This window comes from Notechis scutatus, chromosome 4, assembly GCF_049901735.1.
Source record: "Notechis scutatus isolate UNSWTSFEM ecotype Mainland chromosome 4, rNotScu1.2, whole genome shotgun sequence".
Lineage (NCBI taxonomy): Eukaryota > Metazoa > Chordata > Lepidosauria > Squamata > Elapidae > Notechis > Notechis scutatus.
The window spans coordinates 107,249,196-107,271,299 of NC_142012.1; the positions used below are offsets into that span (position 1 = coordinate 107,249,196).

Consider the following 22,104-nt stretch of genomic DNA (forward strand, 5'->3'; position numbering starts at 1 on the left):
TCAGTGCCGTTCAAATGGTCATTAAATGAATGAATGTGAGTTGAAGTCTATCTGTATTTATTTTCAGTAATCAAATAATACCATTCCATATTTGACTGCTATTTCTTACTAATTAAACCAGAGATATAGTTCTCCTGAATAAAAACACAGTATTCAAACAACATAACTAATACCTACTTTTATTTTTTTTCTCATTTAAATCTGTTTTCTAAACTAGGGCTATCCTACTTTTGATCAAGTCAAATCCATAATTTAATTACATATATTATAAAAAGAAGTGCCACCTCTTGTTTAACAACTCTGTATCTTCCATCATTCATATTAATATATAAAGAAGAAAACAATGCCATCTTTGAAAAATATAATTGTTAAGTAGATAAAAATGAACCAAAATAACTGAACATGGACTATGCAATATAAATAAACCTTATAAGAATAACTTGGGGCCAATGAAATGAGTAAAACTGTAATAATTATTTAAGTATAGCTGTTTAAACATATGTACACAAACATTTGCAATATTTATGTACAATTCAACCAGAAATTCAAAACTAAAAAGCAGCATATCTAAAATAACGATGGTGCTAAAAATATTGTTCCTATTCCAACTCCCCCTTTTTTTGTGGCCCTATAATCTCTTAATTCAGGGTACAGTCAGGGTGACTGGATGGAAATGAGCATTTACTGACCGGATGCCCTTCCTGACACCACGTGGAATTCATAGCAGATATTTTCTGCTACATCTACCACTACCTTTGAGATTGAGAAGGTTGAGATTGAACTCTCAATCTTCTGAGTGGGAAGTGAGTGTCTTTACCACTAGGCCACCACACTGCTCATTTTTTAATCTGTAAGGAGTGGATATATTTTTCTTTTCTACACCATGTATTACAATTTTGTAGCAGCTACACTCCAAAGAGCCTTCTGTGACTAATATTAAAATCATCTAATTTTTAAAAGGGCAGGGGATCATTTTGGCAGAGTTTTGGTTTGCTCTATGAATACAATGATAGTACCCATTTTCAGAATAATGATGAATAAATTACTTTCTTTGTGTTCATCTACTAACCACAATTATTTTGCTTTATTTTGATAACGGATAATAATATGATCTTATAATTTTATGATATGATCTTATAATTTTTTAAAAAAAATCTATATTAGCTTATTGTACAAATTAATAAATTGCGGCAGTGATACAAAGAAAAATTAACACAAGCGTTTTGTTTTCTTAAAAATAATCTTTAAGACAAAAACAAAAACAAAAACAAGCCTTTTAATAAAGTTTTAAATAAATTTTACAAGAAGCAAGCAGCTATTTCTAAAATATCTTGAAAAGGGTTTCTATATCCATGTCCAGTTTCGATTAAGAAGGCAAGAGAACTACATAATAAGCTGAATAACAAAAAGCACGTAACATTTTTGATACAGCCAATTAACCATGATCTCAAATTACAATTTCTTTTACAGTAAAATATGTACATTAATAAAATGGTGAATGGTTATATGTCAATGAAAGATGCAAAAATGATAAAAGCTTAAAGCATGGCTTCTGAATGATGGCCACTCTTCATGAAGCAAAAGAATAGCAAATTAGAAACAAGAAACTTTTTCCATGCTCGAACAGCTCAATAGTTTTAGTACAAAATCGATTACTTTCCTAATCATTGCTAATGCTAACAAAGGAAGGAAAATACCTACCTTGACCCTTATGGTTAACTTCTTTAGCAGCAATCACTTTGTTTATTACAGTCTGAAGAAAATCATTCTCCCCTGCCACCCTGGGTGAAAAACGGGATGATATGTTCAACTGCTTGTGTCGAATGGTGTTATCCAATGCTAGCCTGGAGAATGCACATAACGACCAACACCAAAAGGTAACAAAGATGGAAGGGGCAGAAAACCAGAAGTTGTAGAACAAAGACATAACAGAGAATATCACACAGGTGACAAAGAGTATTTGTTAGTCAGCACAAGACAAAGAAAAAAAAGGAAGACACAGAAAGATAATCAATCAGGAAACTAATAAGGAGAAATGAATTTATGATTACAGAAAAAAAAACATAATCCAGATTTATCATAGAGGTATGTAGAATAGAGATTGAAAGCCTGAAAAAAGTTACATATAAAATAACAACACCGAAATGTAAAACATACCACCCCCATGGACCAGTAAAGCCCAGTTTCAGGGATGAAATGAATTGGCTACAATTCTAATGACAAATACAAAAAGCAGAAAGCTACTACAAATAAAAGTAGCTTAGTGGGGTTGGAAACAATCAAGAAAATCCATGAAACAATTTTGCTACATGATGGAAAGGATGAAAATACTGAAATAACAAATGAAATGTGGTATTTAGAAAAATGCCATCCAGCACCCCACAGCAATTTGGCCCCATGTTTAATGACAGCTGTTATATTTTTTCACTGGAACCCAAAATCCAACACATGGAAAGAAAAATGCAATACAAAATAAATAAGTAACAACAAAATCTTCATAAATTGTATATAACTTATTCTTGATAAAAAGCTTTTTCTAAAGAGTAATTTAATTAAGCATAATATAAAAAAGAAAGCTACAAAATATGAATGTAAAATATTTTATTTCAAAAAATTTCCAAATCCATGAAGTACCTCATTTCATTTTTAACCTGTATGCTTTTAGAAATATATAAACAGACAATTCATAATGTAACACAAAATAATACTATCAGGATCCCTTGAGAATACATCTCCAAGAAAATATTAATTAAGCAAGTGGAGTTTTGTTTAATTTATCTCAACCCAATTTTTCTCTCTCACTGAAATTTTCGTTTTATACCAGGAGTGGCAAATTTAAGACTTGTGGACTTCAATTCCCAAAGCTGGCTAGGGAATTCTGGGAGCTAAAGTCCATAAGTCTTAAATTTGCCATGATTTATACTGATTTATGCTATTTAATTTTCTTCTTTTTATTTAAACAGGATATGCTATTATAGATGCACCCAACTAATGTTCATTTGTGTTTATTATATACCTTTTTATATAAATTTATATTTGCATAAAAACCAAAAAATGCAAACACATTCAACATTAAGTTTATTGGAACAAATGATACTCTTCTACTCAATCACCATCATTAGCCACTAAATATAGAGCATAGACTGTATTCTGGTTTTAGAAATTTGATAAATAGATTTGATAAATAAATTTCATTATACCCTGAGGATAATTGTTCTCTCACTTCTACTACAAGATCTAAACAATTCACATTCATGTATCATGTTTTTTTCTTTAAATTTAAAATACTGTATTTTAAATCTTATACTCAAGCTTTCATCTTAGTTCATACACTGCTCAGAACAATAAAGGGAATACTTAAACAACACAATGTAACTCCAAGTCAATTACACTTCTGTGAAATCAAGCTGTCCACTTAGGTAGCAACACTGATTGACAATCAATTTCACATGCTGTTGTGCAAATGGAATAGACAACAGGTAGAAAGCATAGGCAGTCAGCAAGACATACCCAATGCAAAGTGGTAGCATGAGACGGAGTCTACAACCCACACAAGTGGCTCAGGTAGTGCAGCTCATCCAGGATGGCACATCAATGTGAGCTGTGGCAAGAAGGTTTGCTGTGTCTGTCAGCGTAGTGTCCAGAGCATGGAGGAGCTACCAGGAGATAGGAGATGTGGAGGAGGCCGTAGGAGGGCAACAACCCAGCATCAGGACTGCTACCTCCGCCTTTGTGCAAGGAGGGACAGGAGGAGCACTGCCAGAGCCCTGCAAAATGACCTCCAGCGGGCCACAAATGTGCATGTGGCTGCTCAAACAGTCAGAAACAGACTCCATGAGGGTGGTATGAGGGCCAGACGTCCACAGGTAGGGGTTGTGCTTACAGCCCAACAACATGCAGGACATTTGGCATTTGCCAGAGAACACCAAGATTGGCAAATTCGCCACTGGCTCCCTGTGCTCTTCACAGATGAAAGCAGGTTCACACTGAGCACATGTGACAGACGTGACAAGGTCTGGAGACGCCGTGGAGTACGTTCTGCTGCCTGCAACATCCTCCAGCATGACCAGTTTGGCAGTGGGTCAGTAATGGAGTGGGGTGGCATTTCTTTAGGGGGCCGCACAGCCTTCCATGTGCTCGCCAGAGGTAGCCTGACTGCCATTAGGTACCAAGATGAGATCCTCAGACCCCTTATGAGACCATATGCTGGTGCGGTTGGCCCTGGGTTCCTCCTAATGCAAGACAATGCTAGACCTCATGTGGCTGGAGTATGTCAGCAGTTCCTACAAGACGAAGGCATTGATGCTATGGACTGGCCTGCCCGTTCCCCAGACCTGAATCCAATTGAGCACATCTGGGACATCATGTCTCGCTCCATCCACCAACGCCACGTTGCACCACAGACTGTCCAAGAGTTGGGGGATGCTTTAGTCCAGGTGTGGGAGGAGATCCCTCAGGAGACCATCCGCCACCTCATCAGGAGCATGCCCAGGCATTGTAGGGAGGTCATACAGGCACATGGAGGCCACATACACTACTGAGCCTCATTTTGACTTGTTTTAAGGACATTACATCAAAGTTGGATCAACCTGTAGTGTTTTTTTCCACTTTAATTTTGAGTGTAACGCCAAATCCAGACCTCCATGGGTTGCTAAATTTGATTTCCATTGATAATTATTGTGTGATTTTGTTGTCAGCACATTCAACTATGTAATGAACAAAGTATTTAATAAAAATATTTCATTCATTCAGATCTAGGATGTCTTATTTTTGTGTTCCCTTTATTTTTTTTGAGCAGTGTATATTTTATACACACAGATCTCATTTTATTGAAACAAAATAAAACAGTTAATTCTAAAATGTACATGTTTGAAACTATTAATATTCCAGTACCCACATCTCTGAATCTTATCCAAGAATGGAACTAACAAGTCAAGATTTTGAACTGCAAAGTTCAATAGAAATTGTATTCACAATTTAGAGGACTTTGTCTGCAGGCAGGTTGTGCCTATAGGAATACTGAAATTATCTTTGCTTTACATAAAACGTTCAGAGCTAGCTGTTTAATTATTTGGGAAAAGATTGTTTAATCACTTAGGTTAGTTCCAAAGTAAACCATTTTTTCTTCCAAAACTGTCGTGTCCATTTAGCTTTTTATTCTTCCCATTTTCAAAACCTTGTGGGTTTATTTTTAACAAAGAATCATAACCCATCTCTTCCTAATATCAGTCCTGATTACTTTTCTGTATTAATTTGCACTTACGGTTGAAATGGAATGAAGTGCTGCTTGTCTTCATCATCTACTTTCCCATTAATTATGTCAGTTATATCCATCACTGAATTCAAAGAGAAACAAGCATCATTAAGGATTAAGTTATAATGGAAAATAATGGCAAACAGTGATGATAACAGACTGCTTGGAATTATTTTCTATCAAGAAGTGTTACTCTATTTAAAGACAAACTTGCTTCATTCGTATCACTAAAGCAAGTGGAATCTTCTGGAGGTAATATTGGGTATTTATTGGCATTAACCAATGAACACATCAACATCTACATCCATATCTGTAACTACCTAAATTGATATAAAATTATTTTTAAAACTTAAAGCATTAAAGTTGATGGTAATCAACCAAAGCCAGGAAAAGAAAACCATGCTTGTGTTTCATAAGATAGGCAGGCGACTTGTCCAAGGGCTCTTGAAATGTTCTTACCTCTTTTCTATTATTCTTTAAACCAGTGGTTCTCAACCTGGGGGTCGAACGACCCTTTCACAGGGGTCGCCTAAGACCATTGGAAAACACATACTTTCGATGGTCTTAGGAAGCGAGCCATAATTTTATGGTTGGGGGGTCACCACAACATGAGGAACTGTATTAAAGGGTCGCAGCATTAGGAAGATTGGGAACCACGGCTTTAAACAAAAGGTCAATTCGTTGAGCCAGAATAAACCCCATTACCATTACCATGACACTCTACTTTGGAAACAGAGGATTTGGCCACAGTCTTTTGTCCAATGGCAAAGGCCACAGTTTTGTTCCCTTGAAGTCTACCTCAAAGTTTTCTTTCTGGGAGAAAGGGTAGAAGCTACTTCACTGTAGGTTTTTTTTCTGAGCCAAATGAATCGAGCTAACTGGTCTCCGCATTGTCATTTACTACAGGTCCCTGTTGGATAGCAAGTCAATTCACACTGTGCTGGTCACTCTTGCACCATTTAGGATCCCTTTGTACCCTCTGTGCAGTACCTCTTATGTATACCCTTGCACTTTCCTGGCCCATGTAGCACCACTTGCACACTCCCTCACATCTTCTCTTCAATCCATGCAGCAATTCTCAGACACATCCTCCCTCCTTCCACGGTCTTGCAACCCTTTACTACCTGCAGGTCTAGAACTTGCAACTTCTTCCCAACTTCTCCACTGACTTTTGTTGTGGTGAGCTAAGAGGAAGTTTCCTTACCTAACGACTGTGGGATTCAGTTAATCATGGCCACTGGAACTATAGGGACTGCCATCGCTAAGCGATGCCGTGATGCTTTACAACCACGTCACTTAGTGATGGAAATTTCAGTCCCAACTGCTATTATAAGTTGATAGCAAAAAATATAATGTTACAAAAAGATTGAACATTAATTTCAAAACTATAGTATGTCACATCGCTTCAATTCCCAGCAGCTGCAATTATTGACAAACATTCCAACAATGTACTATATATAAGAATGGATTACCTGCTACACCAAAAGGGCGCCGTAGCCCAGAAGTTAGTTTCCTTGTGTTGTTTTCTCTTTGTTCCATTCTGCCAACTCGTACAATCTGACACACAAAACTAATCTTCTCTCTCTTCCGATCTTTACTGCTGCCAAGGTCCTACAAATGTGAATTTTTTTCCTTACAAAATTCTCTCACACAGCTATTTTAGTTCATACTGAAGTTTTACTATTTAGCCTGTCATTTCTTTATTTTTATAATCCTTTATACACAGCTAAATGTTCATACAGATAGTTAAGGGATATATTTCCTTGGACCTCTTAAAAGCTGTTATGTAGAATCTTGAATAATTTTGCTAGATTAAAAGGCTATTTTCTCTCCAACTGTGAAAAGGATTCAAATTTGTTTATTTTGGAGAGAGGATGGAGAAACGTTATTTTAATAACACCATAGGGAAATCCATGTAGATTTAAAATGCATTAACAAAGAGTAAACAAAACTTATGAGGCACATCTGCTTAAGACAGTCTTCTCCAAATACATTCCCAATCCTGAAAAACCACACAGGTCCAAAGATTGTACATATGCAAAGAAATTGGAAAGAACACTTGCAGGAATAGAAACTTTCTTTTACCATCAAACCATTTGTCTACCTCTTTGTCATTTATGTCATGATTTACCAAAGCATCTAGTTTTATTAAGGACAGATACATTTGGACCCAAAATTTCTACCACTTACAGTGTTTGAAATGTTCTAGTGTTGGCTTTCTTCTAATGTATGCTAGAGTGCCAGAATGGAAGGCTCAGCTCCATAATATTTAAAGGACTCTCTCATTTCTAGAGCTAACAAAAAAAGTTAACCTAAGGCTCTTTGAATACAAAATACATATCCTGATACAACATGGAAAATATTGAAGCAACTGGATAATGTAAATATCACAAATAGAAAAAGAATATTTACCGTAAAGACCGCTCGAAGATTATGTAATTTATCTATGTCTTTTGGTAGACCAGAACTTGACCATCTCACCAGATAATTCTCACTATGTAAATAAAAATAAAATTTGACTGTCTTATTCATTATGAAAACAAAAACAGTTTTATATTAAAATATGTTAACATATTTAAACAAACACACTGAAGGTTATTCAGAGTTTGATGCAAACCAGATTTATTTATTGCACAATTTATAGGTTGCCCAATGACTCTAGGTAGTTTACAATTAATAAAGTAAAAATATATAAAATAAATTTTAAATATAGATATATAGATATATACACACATGTAGATAGATAGATAGATAGATAGATAGATAGACAGACAGACAGACAGACAGACAGACAGACAGACAGACAGACAGACACAAATAGATCTAAATAAAAAATGGTAATAAGGACAAAGTAAGTTTTTTCTTCTAATTGTTACCAAATAAAAATGCTATCAAGTGCAAGGAAGAGCTCACTTTTTTCATCATAATGCATCAACAAAGAGAGATGAGCAACATGCTATGTCTAAAACAAAATAAATTCAAAACGGTCTTCTCAAATTCATTTTCTAGTGATATGTCAGCTTACTATGTGAATTTTTTAAAATGCAGATTCCTATTTTAATAATTCTTTATATTTGTAATGTATCATTTGTTTCATAGCTTTCATCCTGTCTGATCTCAAAGCAGACCTGTGATGTTGACTATTATCATTCTTATTCTGTTCTAGAATGAAAAAATATCCATCTCTTTCAGAAAAAGAATCCATAGAAGACTTTTTGATGGATTTTATTTTTTTGTGTGAAACTATATGGAAATGCAAAAACAAAGGATACTGAATATCCATTATAAAAATTCTGAACCTTTTTAAAACTTATTTTTAATGTCTCATATCATATTAAACAAACTGGGAAATCCACAAGAAGTTATCTGTCTTTTTCTTCTTGTTGTTGTAAAAAGTAATAGCATAACAGGACCAGAAGGTCCCAATAATACCACAAACTATATAAATGGTAATTAACACTATAACCTTTCATAGAGACATGGTGTTTAGGAAATTTCCACAAACAATTTGTGGCCAATGACTAACAACAGTGTTTCTCAGATAGCTTCTTTGTTCTTCCCATGTTAATACATATTACATAAAATCTGTTTTATGCCTTTGATATTTTGAAGTTCTAAAGCAAGCATGGGAGCAGTTAAAGCACTGACCTTATAAACTTGGATTCCAAAGGATCATACAACGACATAAGGACTTCAGCATCTTCTCCAATTTTGCAAACAACATTTTTCAGATTTACAAATAATGCAAATGAAGGTGTTGCAGCAAATTTTGCTTCTCTACTAATGTCAAGATTCTGCTTCTGAGACTACAACCCAAGAAAGAAAAGGAAAAAAACTATACAATACTCTGCAATTACTATCATTATATAGTAATACAACCAATTACAGTACATAAATCTACTTTTGTAAATGTATATGGATTGGGGTATAATTGTATAATTAACTAATCGCTAGTCACCTTCATTCCATTTATGTCTGCTCTGTTAAATGTAGAACAGTTCTAAGAGAAGTGGAAATGTAAAAAGTAAAATAAACTGAGTAGATTTTGCAGGACTACCTTCAATGTAAGTGAAAGCACAATTCACTGTTTCTATGTGCCTGAATAAACAGACTAATTACATATTTGCAAATCTACACAAATCCTGGTGAAGCATAGAATTTCTCATTTATGAATGCAAATTTTAGGTTCTGCCTATAATATTCCCCAAAAAGTCTAGAAAAAGTGAATTATAATGTATTTTTTAAAATGTGAAGAACATTTTTGACTGAGCATTATGCCCAAACTTTTTTGTTAAGATATACAAAAGATTCAGTGCGTGGGCTAGCTTTTACAAAGCAAAATTGGTTTCAGATGATCTAAGGCAATGGTCCCCAACCTTTCTGGCACCAGGGATCAGTTCTGTGGAAGACAATTTTTCCACGGACTTGGGGTGGGAGGGATGCTTTCACATGCAACCTAGATCCCATGCATGATAGATAAAGCTTTGCTCACTCTCCCACTGCTTGTATGGCTTGGTTCCCAATAGGCCATGGCCCAGTACTGGTCCACTGCCCAGAGGTTGGGGACTCGTGATCTAAGACATAACCAAATTGTGCCTATTTCAGGTCTCTAGATTCCATGAGCGGAACAAAATGTGGCAGTTTTGCTTTGGGCAGAAATGGTTGGTGAGAACAAGAAGAGAAAATGCCAAGACCATAAGTGGCTGAGAAAAAGCAGGACATGGAGAAGAGGGGAGGGGGGAACATAAGATATAACATGCTAGAATATAGACAGACTGAGGTACCAGGAAGATCAGAAGATGTTTTAGGCAGTTAGGGAGAATGCATTTGTGTGTGTGTGTGTGTGTGTGTGTGTATGAGTGAATTTGAGAGTGACCAAGAAGAGGCTCCTTTGCAAAATTATTACTGCAAATTCCCATTGTTCCTAAACAGAACAGAGAGTAGTGGCCCAAGCAGAACATGTTGACTTTCCAGGAAAGCCGACAGGGAAGATTGTAAATGGTGATCTCGTGATTGTTGGGCACTTGGCAACTAGTCATGTGCAAATGGGTTGCCAAGTGTCCAGATTACAATCACACGACAGTGTATGTATGAGACATTTTGCACCCTTTCCAAGGCCATTGTAACATTGAACAATTGTTAAGCAAACAGTCATGAATTGAGGACTACCTGTAATTTCCAGTTCTGCCAAAAAATGGCTGACTCGGTTTTGTGAAACCTCCAGAACACAATTGCTTGACTTGGTTTCAAAAGAAAAATGTTTCTTTTAGTTTATATATATGTATATGAAAAGACATGTGCATGCACACACCTATGCATATTCATAGTTTACAGTCACTTATACTATCATAATATCAGTTGGGAGAAATAATTTTGTATCTCACTTTTTCTTCCAGCAGTCTTTCTTCTACTTGTTTGGAAGTTGTTTCATGAGCTCTGAATAGGCTAATTGTGCTGGTTTGATCTGGATCTAATATGTTACCATCGTCATCCCTTACCACTAGATCCAAATCGAGAATTCTGTATGAAATGGAAAACACCCAAAACAATACCATGGTTAACATAAAATTTGCTCAAAAACTGCCATCAAGTCCCTCTGCCTGCAATCCAAATAGTTTTAAAATGTAATATTAAATTTGGAGTAGGAGGAAGAGTGATCAAAGGTCCTTTTTAGTACTCTTCCATCAGACAAAATAAAACAATACTTTTTGAAACTCAGACTGAGCAAATTTATTATCTGTCTTTTAGTATAATATACATAAACTACTGAAAACAATACAGGCAGTCCTTGACATATGACCACAAATGGCCCAAAATTTTTGTTGCTAAGTAAGACATTTGTTAAGTGAATTTTGCCCCATTTTACAACTTTTGCCACAGTTGTTAAGCGAATCACTGCAATTGTTAAGTTAGTGACATGACTGTTAAGTGAATCTGGTTCCTCATTGATTTTGCTTGTCAGAAGGGGATCACATGACCCCAAAACACTGCAACCATCATAAATATGAATCAGTTGTCAAGTGTCTAAATCTTGTTCACTTGACCATGGGGATGTGGCAGCGGTCATAAGTATGAAGAACAGTCTTGGTCACTTTTTTCAGTGCTGTTATAACTTTGAACAGTTATTAAATGAACTGTAGTAAGCCAAAGACTACCTGTATTTTTAAAAATTGCTTTTACAATATTTCTGAAAAAGAACAGGAGAGGGAAAGACTAGTCTGTATTTTCACATAGCATTTACTAAAGACATTATAAATTTTTATGTCTAGAAATAGCCAAACTGAAATTGTCATGTTAGATTCATTACGGGAAAGCATTAATGCATATTTGCACTAAACAAGAATGGCAGTATTTTATGGTACGTAATATGCACAGAAATTCAAACTCAGATGTCTCAATTCTAAAATACATAGTAAAATACATAGTAATCATTTAATTATTCCATCAAAACAATAATGAAGAAAAGATACATGTAATGTTTCAACGTTTAGCACCTGGAAGTTGAATAGCTAGTTCCTCATCCAGATGGCTAAATAATATAGCCAACAAATAATACTGACAACTTCTGGTGAATTGTATGAAAAAGAAAAGACTGAATCTTTGACTGTAAATATTCTACAATATACTGGTGTTAGTAGAATTTTTTATAATCATTTCTGGGATGGAAAACAGAAAGACAACAATTTCCACTGATCTCCAAAAACCAAATAAATAAATAAACAAACACAAACAAAGCAGTTTCTGGTACTCTCCACACTTTTCATGTGCTCATTATAAAGCAAAATGTTTAAAATACTTAGATTCTACTTCAATTTCTTTGTCTTAAGGTAAGTCCTTCTACATTATTTTTTCCCCTCACAATAAAAACTTTTCCAATCCTCACAGAAAATACAGTCAAAGACCTCTAAAAGCATGTAAAAATGTAGTTCATGCAAGATATTGAGTAGGCCTGCTGAATCTTAATGTTGCCTAAGATAAATTAGTTTAGTTTACTTTATTTTCACTGCACCTCGTACAACGAAATCAAACACCATCTTCAGTGCACATCATGACCATGACCATGAAAATAAACACAAACAGACATCCTTCACCCTCCACACATTGAGCCGAAAACCCCCGACACCACACCAATACTGCACTATACAGCAGAATTCAAAAGAGCTACTGCCTTGGGATAGAAGCTGTTTCTTTAGCCTATTTGTCCTTGTTTTTATTATTCTGTACCATCTGCCAGATGGTAATAGTTCAAAAGGATTCCCAGGATGAGATGGATTTTTGAGAGTGTTTTGAACATTCAAAAGGCAGCGGAAGCTATAAAGCTCTTCCAAAGAGGGGAGACGGCAACCAATGATCTTCTGGGCAATGACGTTAACCCTCTGGAGTGCTTTCCTATCTCCACTGTGCAATTGGCAAACCATATAGAGATGCAGTAAGTTAAAATACTCTCTATGGTGCAGCGGCAGAAGGTCACCAGCAGTTTTCTATTTAGTTGTTGTTTTCTGAGAAGTCTCAAGTAGTATAATCTCTGCTGGGCCCTTTTGACCAGTGCTGCAATGTGAGCACCCCAGATCAGGTCCTCTTTCAAATTCAAACGCTCATCTCAAATGTATCTTAAAATCTCATTTATTTGAGTGCAACTATGGAAAATCTAGCGGTAAAGAAAGGAAAGAGGCTTCTTTTGAAGGAAACATGCTCAATGATCATTATCACATTCTGAAAACCACTGCTATTTCCAAAGTTTCCAAATTTGGCTATGTGAAACAATTTACTTTTCTCCCAAGCAGCCAGAAGAATAGCATATATTATACTGTTTTTTGTGTGTTTGTGTGTCTAGAGACATCCATGCATACTGTACATACGTAGACATGTTGAGAAAATCTGTCGTCTGATTGTGACATATTGTTTAGCCTACCCATATGTCCATTTATACCTGGAAATTATTTATAGATGTTGGAACAACTGACTGCCAAGCAGGTGATTAAGTTTATTGTAGAATTTGTATTATGATCTTTTAACTTGACATGGGTTGTCCTGAAAATGATTAAAATCTTTTTTTGCAAATTGGTCAGTTAAAGTTAATAGATTTTATTACTTTTCAAGCATTGATGAAATCTATTTAGAGCTATCTTATCTAAATGCCAATGATAGTTTATTATTAAACCTAGGGATCTGAACTTATTTAGTTATGTGCATATTATCTTAGCACATATGACTTAGATCAAAACTCCTTGCATAGCTATACTCTTGAATTGACCGCAATTTTGGATACACAAGTAATAAATAAAATGTATACATTATTTTCGCCAAGTTCTGCATGGAACAAAAATACATTTGGAAAATTGTATCTTAAAACACTTTCTCTAAGCAATCAAGAAAGAGGCTACTTTGATTTTATAAATAATATTTATATTACCGTATAAATGTTTTAATGGACATATATAGTACATAAACAGAAACATGGAAGATCATCAAAGCAAAAAACAAAAATAAAAACAAGGAAATATATGCATGTTTCAAGGTAGTCATCACCAACCTGTTTCCATAATCAATCTTTGCTGTGACTTTCTTCTTTAGCTCTTTGAGCTCATCTTGGGGAAGTGTTCCAGACAATATTTGTGATCGCCATTCAATAAGATCATATATCATATGTCTTACATTACGGAACATTTCTCTGTGGTCTTGCTATGTGATAAGAATACATGTTAGTTCTCTCATCTCCTTTCTTCATGTAGAAATATACAAATGTAAACAATATAAAACAGAAGTAAAAGATGAGTACGGAAGCAGGTTTCTATAACTTCAGTGTGAAATTTATTATTTAACCTTGTAGGTCATTACTTCTTATCCCAAACCATTTATATTCCCTCAGATGGGGAAATATTACATGTGATCAACCACAAATAACTCATCTGTAATCCAAGAATCAGTAGTCAAGTAAAAATTAAAACTATTCATTTGCTAGAAACCTATAAATGAACATTTTGAATTAAGTCTTCAGGATAGATTTAGTTCAAGTATTGCATTCTATCATGAGAAGGAATTTTAAATGAGTTACTTAAGAAGCTGTGACTTTTTTATTCTACATTCCTCATTTATTTTTATAAACTTTTAACTTGTTTTTCTTCTGCAAGGGATGACATCTTAGCAAGATATTTAACATACAGGCTTGCAACAGTCTTCATGAAATTAGAAATGACAAAATTATTATCTTAGTCTGATCAAAAAATCCTCAGCTGGACCAGCTAATTTACATACACACGAAGTTGCAGAATTAACTGCAATAAAATGAAAATCAGCAGTATGGATTTAAATAGCATAAAAATATAGTTATCTGACAGTGGTGGATTAATTGGTCCAAAGGGATCAATTCTTACCAAGGACATCCATCCCTCACAATAGAACCAGACAGAATAAGCGTTCACTGAGAGTTGGAATTCTGTTACAATTAGCTGGGCTGTCTGATGTAAGACCTAATATTCGTTGACTGTCAGTCTAAGCAAATCTAGGTTATATAATTAATTATTAATAGTGAAATGCCTTCCAAGTCATATATAGATGATACACATCACAGCATAAAACTAAGCAGCTATTTTATGCCTTGGCTATATCGGATACCTTTGTCCTCTTGGTATTTTAGACATTAACACAAGTTACAGAATTAAATTCACACATTAACCTCAGGTCTTTTTAATCTACTATAATTCCCTCTCTATTTCTCTATATTCTGTATTGATCAGAATGTCCTGAAAATATTGTGTCCTGTTCTAGACACTACACTTTAGGAAGGACATTGAGATATATAGGTATGTCCAGAAGGCACCAACCAAAGTAATAAAGTTTGGCAGGGAAAAAAAAAGAGAAATGACTGAAAGTTTTGAATATGCTTAGCACGGGAAAAAAAGACTATGGGGATTCATAATACCTATATTCAAGTATTTGTAAATCTGTCACATAAAAGGCAAGGGTAAATTGTTCAGAGTTGTTCCAGAAGATGAAACAAAGAATTTAAATTCCATGAAAGTAGATTTCAACTGGACATCAAGAAAAAAATTGTTAAGGGTAAGAACTGTTTAATAATGAACCAGGATGACCCAGAAGATGGTGACTTCTCCTACTCTGTCCAGTAGTTCAATTCTTCAAGTAAATTAAACTTCCTTATCTAGAGACAATCCACAGATAATTTTCATCTAGTACAACTGTGGGACAGTAGTCAGTTTTGAATAGTTGTGATTTACAGGCCTGATTGCAGTACAGATTGTCTTTTTAATGGGGAATAAAAGAGTTTCTACTTGGGAAAGTTAATATGCAAAGCATATTCCTTTTCTTCAGCAATTATTTCAAATCACTGGCATGTACTTAATTGGTTTCTTTAGCTTGGCTGGTTTATAGATTAAGCTCCTTGGTTATCCTACAAAGAGGCATTCTAAATAAACCTACAATACTTACAATATAAAGTTGTCGCCATATTGTGGACCATTCCCGTAGTGTACTGGTAACCTCCTGAATAAGTGGTAGTTCACTTGGTATAACAGTTTCATGTTGTCTAAGAATATGGGAATACCAAGAGTGGAAGGAGGGCAAACAGAAAACAGAAAACAATGTATTAATTATCAATATATTAAATGTATTTAAAATACATCATTTATAGTATTCTGGATTATTTTTACTTAACAATTCATAAACATGGTTTGCAACAAATATGCTTCCAATGTTTAAACTCTTAATAAGTAAGATATATTTTTTGGTATTATTCGCTATAATATAAATATTAAAACTGCATGAAATAGGGCTTTAAAAAAAACATTAGCATTGCAGTAAGTTAAATCTCCAAAAAATAAAGGCTTCTGTGTTGTTTTAATTCCATATGGAATAAAAATCTCAAAATTGTTGTCCCATAGGGAGAACTGAAACAAACTTTTTGCTCCCTCATTTTTCTCCAAAACTATTCAATTAGTTTGGTGGTATTCTATGCTGAGGATTCTGTATGATGTAACCTAAAGAAAAATTATCCATGTTGTGGTGGTTGTTGTTATTATTATTATTATTATTATTATTATTATTATTATTATTATTATTATTCTACTACTACACAAAAATGACATATACACAGCAAATGAGATAACCATGCTGAGTTTCGTATCACAAATCACTAGTCGAACACTTCCCAAGTGTTTAGGACTGTGTGATGTATCGGCGGATTATGCGAGCAGATCCCAGTAAGATGGCCTTCTGCAGCTGACCAATGGTGATCTTGTCACTGCCAATTGTTTTTAAGTGCTTGCCTAAGCCTTTAGGCACAGCACCCAGTGTGCCGATTACCAATGGAACCACCTGCACTGGTTTATGTCAGAGTCTCTGCAGTTCAGTTGTCAAGTCCTAATATCTGGTGACTTTTTCAAGTTGTTTCTCATCGATTCTGCTGTCATCAGGTTGACGATCCACACTTTTTTCTTCTCCACAATCGTGATATCCAGGGTATTGTGTTCCAAAACTTTGTCAGTCTGTATTCGGAAGTCCCACAGTTGTTGTTGTTGTTGTTGTTGTTGTTGTTGTTGTTGTTGTTGTTGTTATTATTATTATTATTATTATTGACAATTATTTAAAAAAACACTGACAAAAGTAATGAAAATATAATTCCAAGTACATTCTTTCTACTCTTCTTATACAATCCACCACTGAATTCCAATAAAAAAAATGATATCTTGTGGATTCACTTTTTCACAGCCTACAAACCACCACCACCACCACATTTTCTTCCTAATGCATAAGTACAATGTACACTTCTTAATTTGGTAGCTTTTAACAAATTAAAGTAACACAGCCTGTCTATTTAACACCTTATAATCTGTAAAACTACAAGACAATCAGACAAGTGAGACCACTTTTTATCAGTTTTCATGCTTAGGATCATTTGTCCAATATTGTCTATAATTATAAGAAAGACACTGATTAAGTGGCCTAGGCATATCAACAAATGGAAGCCAAAAGCAACATAACTCCTTCTGAGCAAATGCTTAAATAATTGCTGCTATTGCTGTCATTCCCTTCTGCTTTCAATTAGTCTTATCCAACAGTTGCAGATAGGAGCCTATATCTGTTGTAGCAAAGGAGAAGGGGAGGGGAAGGGGGGAATGGAAAACAAAGTCAATCACAACTTAAGAAACAAAGAACAAAACAGAATGTGAAAGTTGAGTTAAAAATGGTTTAGTCCCAAACTCAAAGCAGTGGGTTTTATTTCAAGGCAAGAAAAAAATTCTTTGAATACCAACATTTTGAACTCAATACCTACTCCACTCCAGGCATTTCAATCTCAAAATGTTCTGAGCTTAGAACATTCTGCATATTCCTTCTAAACATTTTAGCGTTGTAAAGGACTTGGCTCAGTCCCAAATGCTGAACAAAATCCTTTGTAGTTTTAAAGGTAAAGGAACTTATTTTGCAAGATTCTATCACTTTGCCTCTGCAAATTTTCACTCAAATAATGCATTACTAGAACTGTATACAATTAGTATATTAGTAGCGGGTAGTAGAGAAGATGAAAAGGATAGTAATATTACAGCCGTACAACATAGCTAAATATACTTAGACATAAAACAATACTGTGAGGATTAAGTGTTCAGGAGAGTGATGGCAAAGGGAAAAAACTATCCTGTGTCTAGATGTTTTAGCATGCAGTGCCCTATAGTGGCATCCTGAGGAAAAGAGTTGAAACAGTTTATATCCATGATGTGAGTGGTCTGTAGATATTTTCACAGCCCAACATCTGACCCATGCAATATACAGCTCTTCAATGGAAGGCAGGCTGACTGCAATGGTTTTTTCTGCAGTTCTAACTATCTGCTGGAGTCTGTACCTGTCCTGTTTAGTTGCTGTACCAAACCCATACAGTTATCTTAGTACAGACGACAGTATAGATAATTCCTCTGCAGAATTGTATCAATAGCTCCTGGGGAAGTCTGAACTTCCTAAGTTGATACTGAAAGAACATTCTTTGTTATGCTTTTTTAGTGATGGTTTTAATTAGGTCCCCATTTGAAATCCTGGGAGATTATAGAACCCAGAAATTTGAAGGATTTTACTGCTGATACTGTGCTGTGAAATGTAGTAAGAGGCAGTAGAATAGGAGGGGGTCTTCCTAAAATCCCCTCTCATCTCTACAGTTTCAAGCATGTTCTTCTGGCTGCATCAGAGGGCCAGTTATTCAACTCCCATTCACATGCAGACTCATCACCATCTCAGTGAGACCAATTACTGTTGTATCATCTGCAAACATCAATTTTACCAGAGGGATCCTCAGAGATGCAGTCATCGGTGTAGAGAGGGAAAAGCAATAGAAAGAGTACACAGCCCTGAGAGAAGCCTATGCTCATTGACTTTTTATTTTATTTAGTGTTTAAGGCATCAGGCTAGAAATCAGGAGAACATGTGTTCAAGTCCCGACTTAGGCATGAAAGCCAGCTGGGTGACTTTGAGCCAGTCATTCTCTCTCAGCCCAACCCACCTCACAAGGTTGCTGTTGTAGAGACAACAGAAGGAGGAAAATGTGTTGGATATGTTTGCCGCCTTGAATTATTTGTAAAATCAATAAATTCAGGAAATAAATAAATAAATAAATAAATTCTTGTTGTGATGTTTCTTTAGAATTCTTCCCTATTCCATTGTCTAAATCAGGCCAGGAAAGCACTCAAGGCCCATGGGCCTGCCAAGCCCCTTGTGCGTAAATAAATTAATCCACTGCTCCAAATATAGTTGGGGCAGGAAAAGATTTGCCTCCACCCAGAAAGACACGCCACCAAGGCATTTCCAAAGCCTCCAGGGCCACACCAATGCCATAACTTCCAGTCCTCCTGCTCTACTAGCCACCAAAACATTGATTGGTACCATCAAATATTCCTTTGTGTCCCATGATAATTTATCAATGTGTCCCTTTCCCCTCTATAAGTTGTGTAGTCATGGTGTACTGTAAACCAATACAGTTTGAAGCAAATATTATTTTTAATCGGAAGAAATCATTCTGCTTGGAAAACTTGTTTCTGTTTCCCAAAACTGCCCATGTAAATAAATAAAGACAATCTCATAAACATTGGCATGTGTTGTACATAGATTTTCAGGAAATATCAACTAGGGAAATTAAACTTTCAGACTGATGGTTTACTCAACTAAAGTATCTTAATATTTTATAACAAAACATAAGAGAAAAATGCAAATCAAACTGTAAGTGTCTCTCATTATTCTTCTTGTCATTGGGTTATAATATTATAGTATTCATAATTAGAACATAAATTTCAGACTTCATTTTTCTGTGCACTCATATTTATATTCAAAATGTATTAAAAATCATAAAATTGATATTTTCATCATTATTTTTAAGCCCCCAACTTACCCTTTTCCTTCAACTATTGCTTCTTTAAGTTGTATATAGGAAGCAGGAAAAATGCCCTTTAAATAAGAAAAATATTTTTTTTACTATTTATTTACCATATGCCCAGTAGAGTTTTTAATTATAATCTTTTTCTAGTGAGTCATTGTAGAATATAAATACTACCAGAACAATTGGCCCAAATAATAAGAAATATAATCTGAAATATCTATGAAATATATTCAATAAGATTTTCTTTTTTAAAAAACCAACAACCTTACTGAGACTTTGGTCATAATTGTAAAGAATGTTTCATTGATAATAATTTCAGAAGTTTAGCTCCCAAAAAATTGCAGTAGTCCTAAACAACGAGCCCAAACAAACCTTATATTCCACTCCATCAACTTTCCTTCTGCTATGTATGTAGGGAAAGAGTTTGGAATTTTTATTTCCACTTTAGGTTACCTACTGTTAAACTGATGCAGTCTAACACTGAATTTTTATTCAGCTTATACTGTATCACATTGACAAGCCTTCATTCCATAAACTCTCCTTAATCTTATAAACAATAAGTTATTTTCTAATATATTTTAATAATTATCTAATTTAAGACGGAAGCCATTTCAATTAAACACGTTCATTCACATTGAAACCCAGAATTCCAAATTATTTTTAAAGCAAAACATAGATAGAAATAAAGGCTAGTAATCAATCTTGTTTGTTTTTGAAGAGAGAGGTAAAATATAATGGATTTATCTATTACTTTACAAGAACTAAGTACAACAAATTCATGTTATTTGTTTGAAAAAAAAGTAATATTGAACTAGCATTAGCTGATTAAAAGTTGTATTTCATCAACTGTTCTGCTTTAATCTAAGTTTCCAACTATACTAAAACATTTTGAAGATTACTATAAATGCCTATGCTTTTTTTAAAAAAGTGATGTCATTAATACAGAAACAAAATACTTACTTTTTTTGATTTTTTCCTCAAAGTATAACCTCTGTACCAACCTAAAAAATAAAATGTCTTAATAAGTTTTATTACTAATTGGAAAATAAGAATGCCCATATATATTATCATTCATAATTGTGATGTATCTTCATAAGAGCACTTTATTAATAGTTACTAATTTCCTGATTTCTGATTCCTTACCAAAAAATTTTAATTTGACAAGTATCTAAGAAAATTCCTTTGTTATAATTTAAATTATTCAACATATTTTATTCAATATAAACATAGAAAGATTAAATCTCATCTCTCCAAGGATAATAATCCCCATTGTCCAGCATTTGTCTACAACCTAGTAGAAAACTAAAGATGGCAGTATTTGCAATGGATTAATATATCATGTGACATGTCCCTAAAACTTAAAATACAATATAATTTCAAGGTTTCTCATTAATTCAGATAAGAAACATTAAGCCAAGCAAGTCCAACCCACAGACCATGGACCACATACATCCCTGGGCAGCTAGTAATCAGGCTCATAAGATCATAAACTTTTAACATTATTATATGATTTATATACATTAACTATATTATATATTTTATATGCAGCTCAACCCAATTCCTCTTCACTCCATATGTAGCCCAGGCAAGCCAAAAGATTAGACACCTCTGCATTAAGTCTTATACCCCTTGAAAAAATAATGTTCTCACTATTATCTTAGACTGCAAGTTCCACAGCAATTTCCCCCAATCCAGATTGCTTCATATAGTGAAGGCTACACGTCCTTTTAATTCCAACAGGAAGAAATCCAGATTAAAATGACTGTCCTACTTTTTTTTACATGTGCATTCTCAATCAGAAAAAAGAACTGGATCACCATGATCAGTACCTATTCAAAATATTATATGTTTTGTTTTTACACTGCTTCAGTAAACTTCCACACCTTGAGCATCAACATCTATAGAAAGGGTCTACTCATTTCTCATTAGGTAGACATTTTCATTAAAGCAAAGCATAAAATATTCCACTCCATTCTCATGATTGCTTATAGCAGTGGTCCCCAACCTTTCTGGCTCTGCAGACCAGCAGTGGCAGGGGGAGGGAGGAAGGGATGCTTCTGCATGTGTGCCGTTTGTGCAAATGCAGCTTTGTACGTTTACATGCCAGTTGCACGATCCTGTTTCCAACAGGCCATGGACTGGCACTGGGCCATGGACTGGCACTGGGCCATGGACTGGCACTGGGCCATGGACTGGGGTCTGCGGACCCCTAGTTTATAGCAAGTTATTTAATATCTACACAAGTTGTATACTGAAATATTTTGCTCAAAAATAGATGTGTTACCCAATTTAGATTCTACTTCTACTTTCCTCATATCTTTCTGCATGGATAAGGCCTTTCCCTCTACCAATTTTAATTCTACAGTGGTACCTGATATTTTTCAGATTGCCTTCACTGACTATATATTGTAGTATAATTTCAGTTTATTAAAAGTTTTCTTAACATTTGGGGAAACAACATGCCATACTCTAGAAATAA

At 34.7% G+C, this 22,104-nt stretch overlaps 1 protein-coding gene across 3 annotated transcripts in view; it reads right to left on the bottom strand.

Annotated features, from left to right (window-relative positions):
- DOCK1 (dedicator of cytokinesis 1) overlaps positions 1 to 22,104 on the bottom strand; it is a 414,443-nt gene that overhangs the window by 328,082 nt on the left and 64,257 nt on the right. For 2 of the 3 annotated variants that reach the window (XM_087964319.1, XM_087964318.1), the window contains exons 3-12: positions 20,586 to 20,626; positions 19,638 to 19,693; positions 15,701 to 15,797; positions 13,788 to 13,936; positions 10,639 to 10,774; positions 8,903 to 9,060; positions 7,667 to 7,748; positions 6,727 to 6,865; positions 5,264 to 5,336; positions 1,702 to 1,844 (exon numbers count right to left, since the gene is read on the bottom strand). In XM_087964319.1, coding sequence (XP_087820445.1) covers positions 1,702 to 1,844; positions 5,264 to 5,336; positions 6,727 to 6,865; positions 7,667 to 7,748; positions 8,903 to 9,060; positions 10,639 to 10,774; positions 13,788 to 13,936; positions 15,701 to 15,797; positions 19,638 to 19,693; positions 20,586 to 20,626 — 1,074 coding nt within the window. The remainder of the gene's footprint in view (positions 1 to 1,701; positions 1,845 to 5,263; positions 5,337 to 6,726; positions 6,866 to 7,666; positions 7,749 to 8,902; positions 9,061 to 10,638; positions 10,775 to 13,787; positions 13,937 to 15,700; positions 15,798 to 19,637; positions 19,694 to 20,585; positions 20,627 to 22,104) is intronic. The other variant, XM_087964320.1, reaches the window with a different exon arrangement.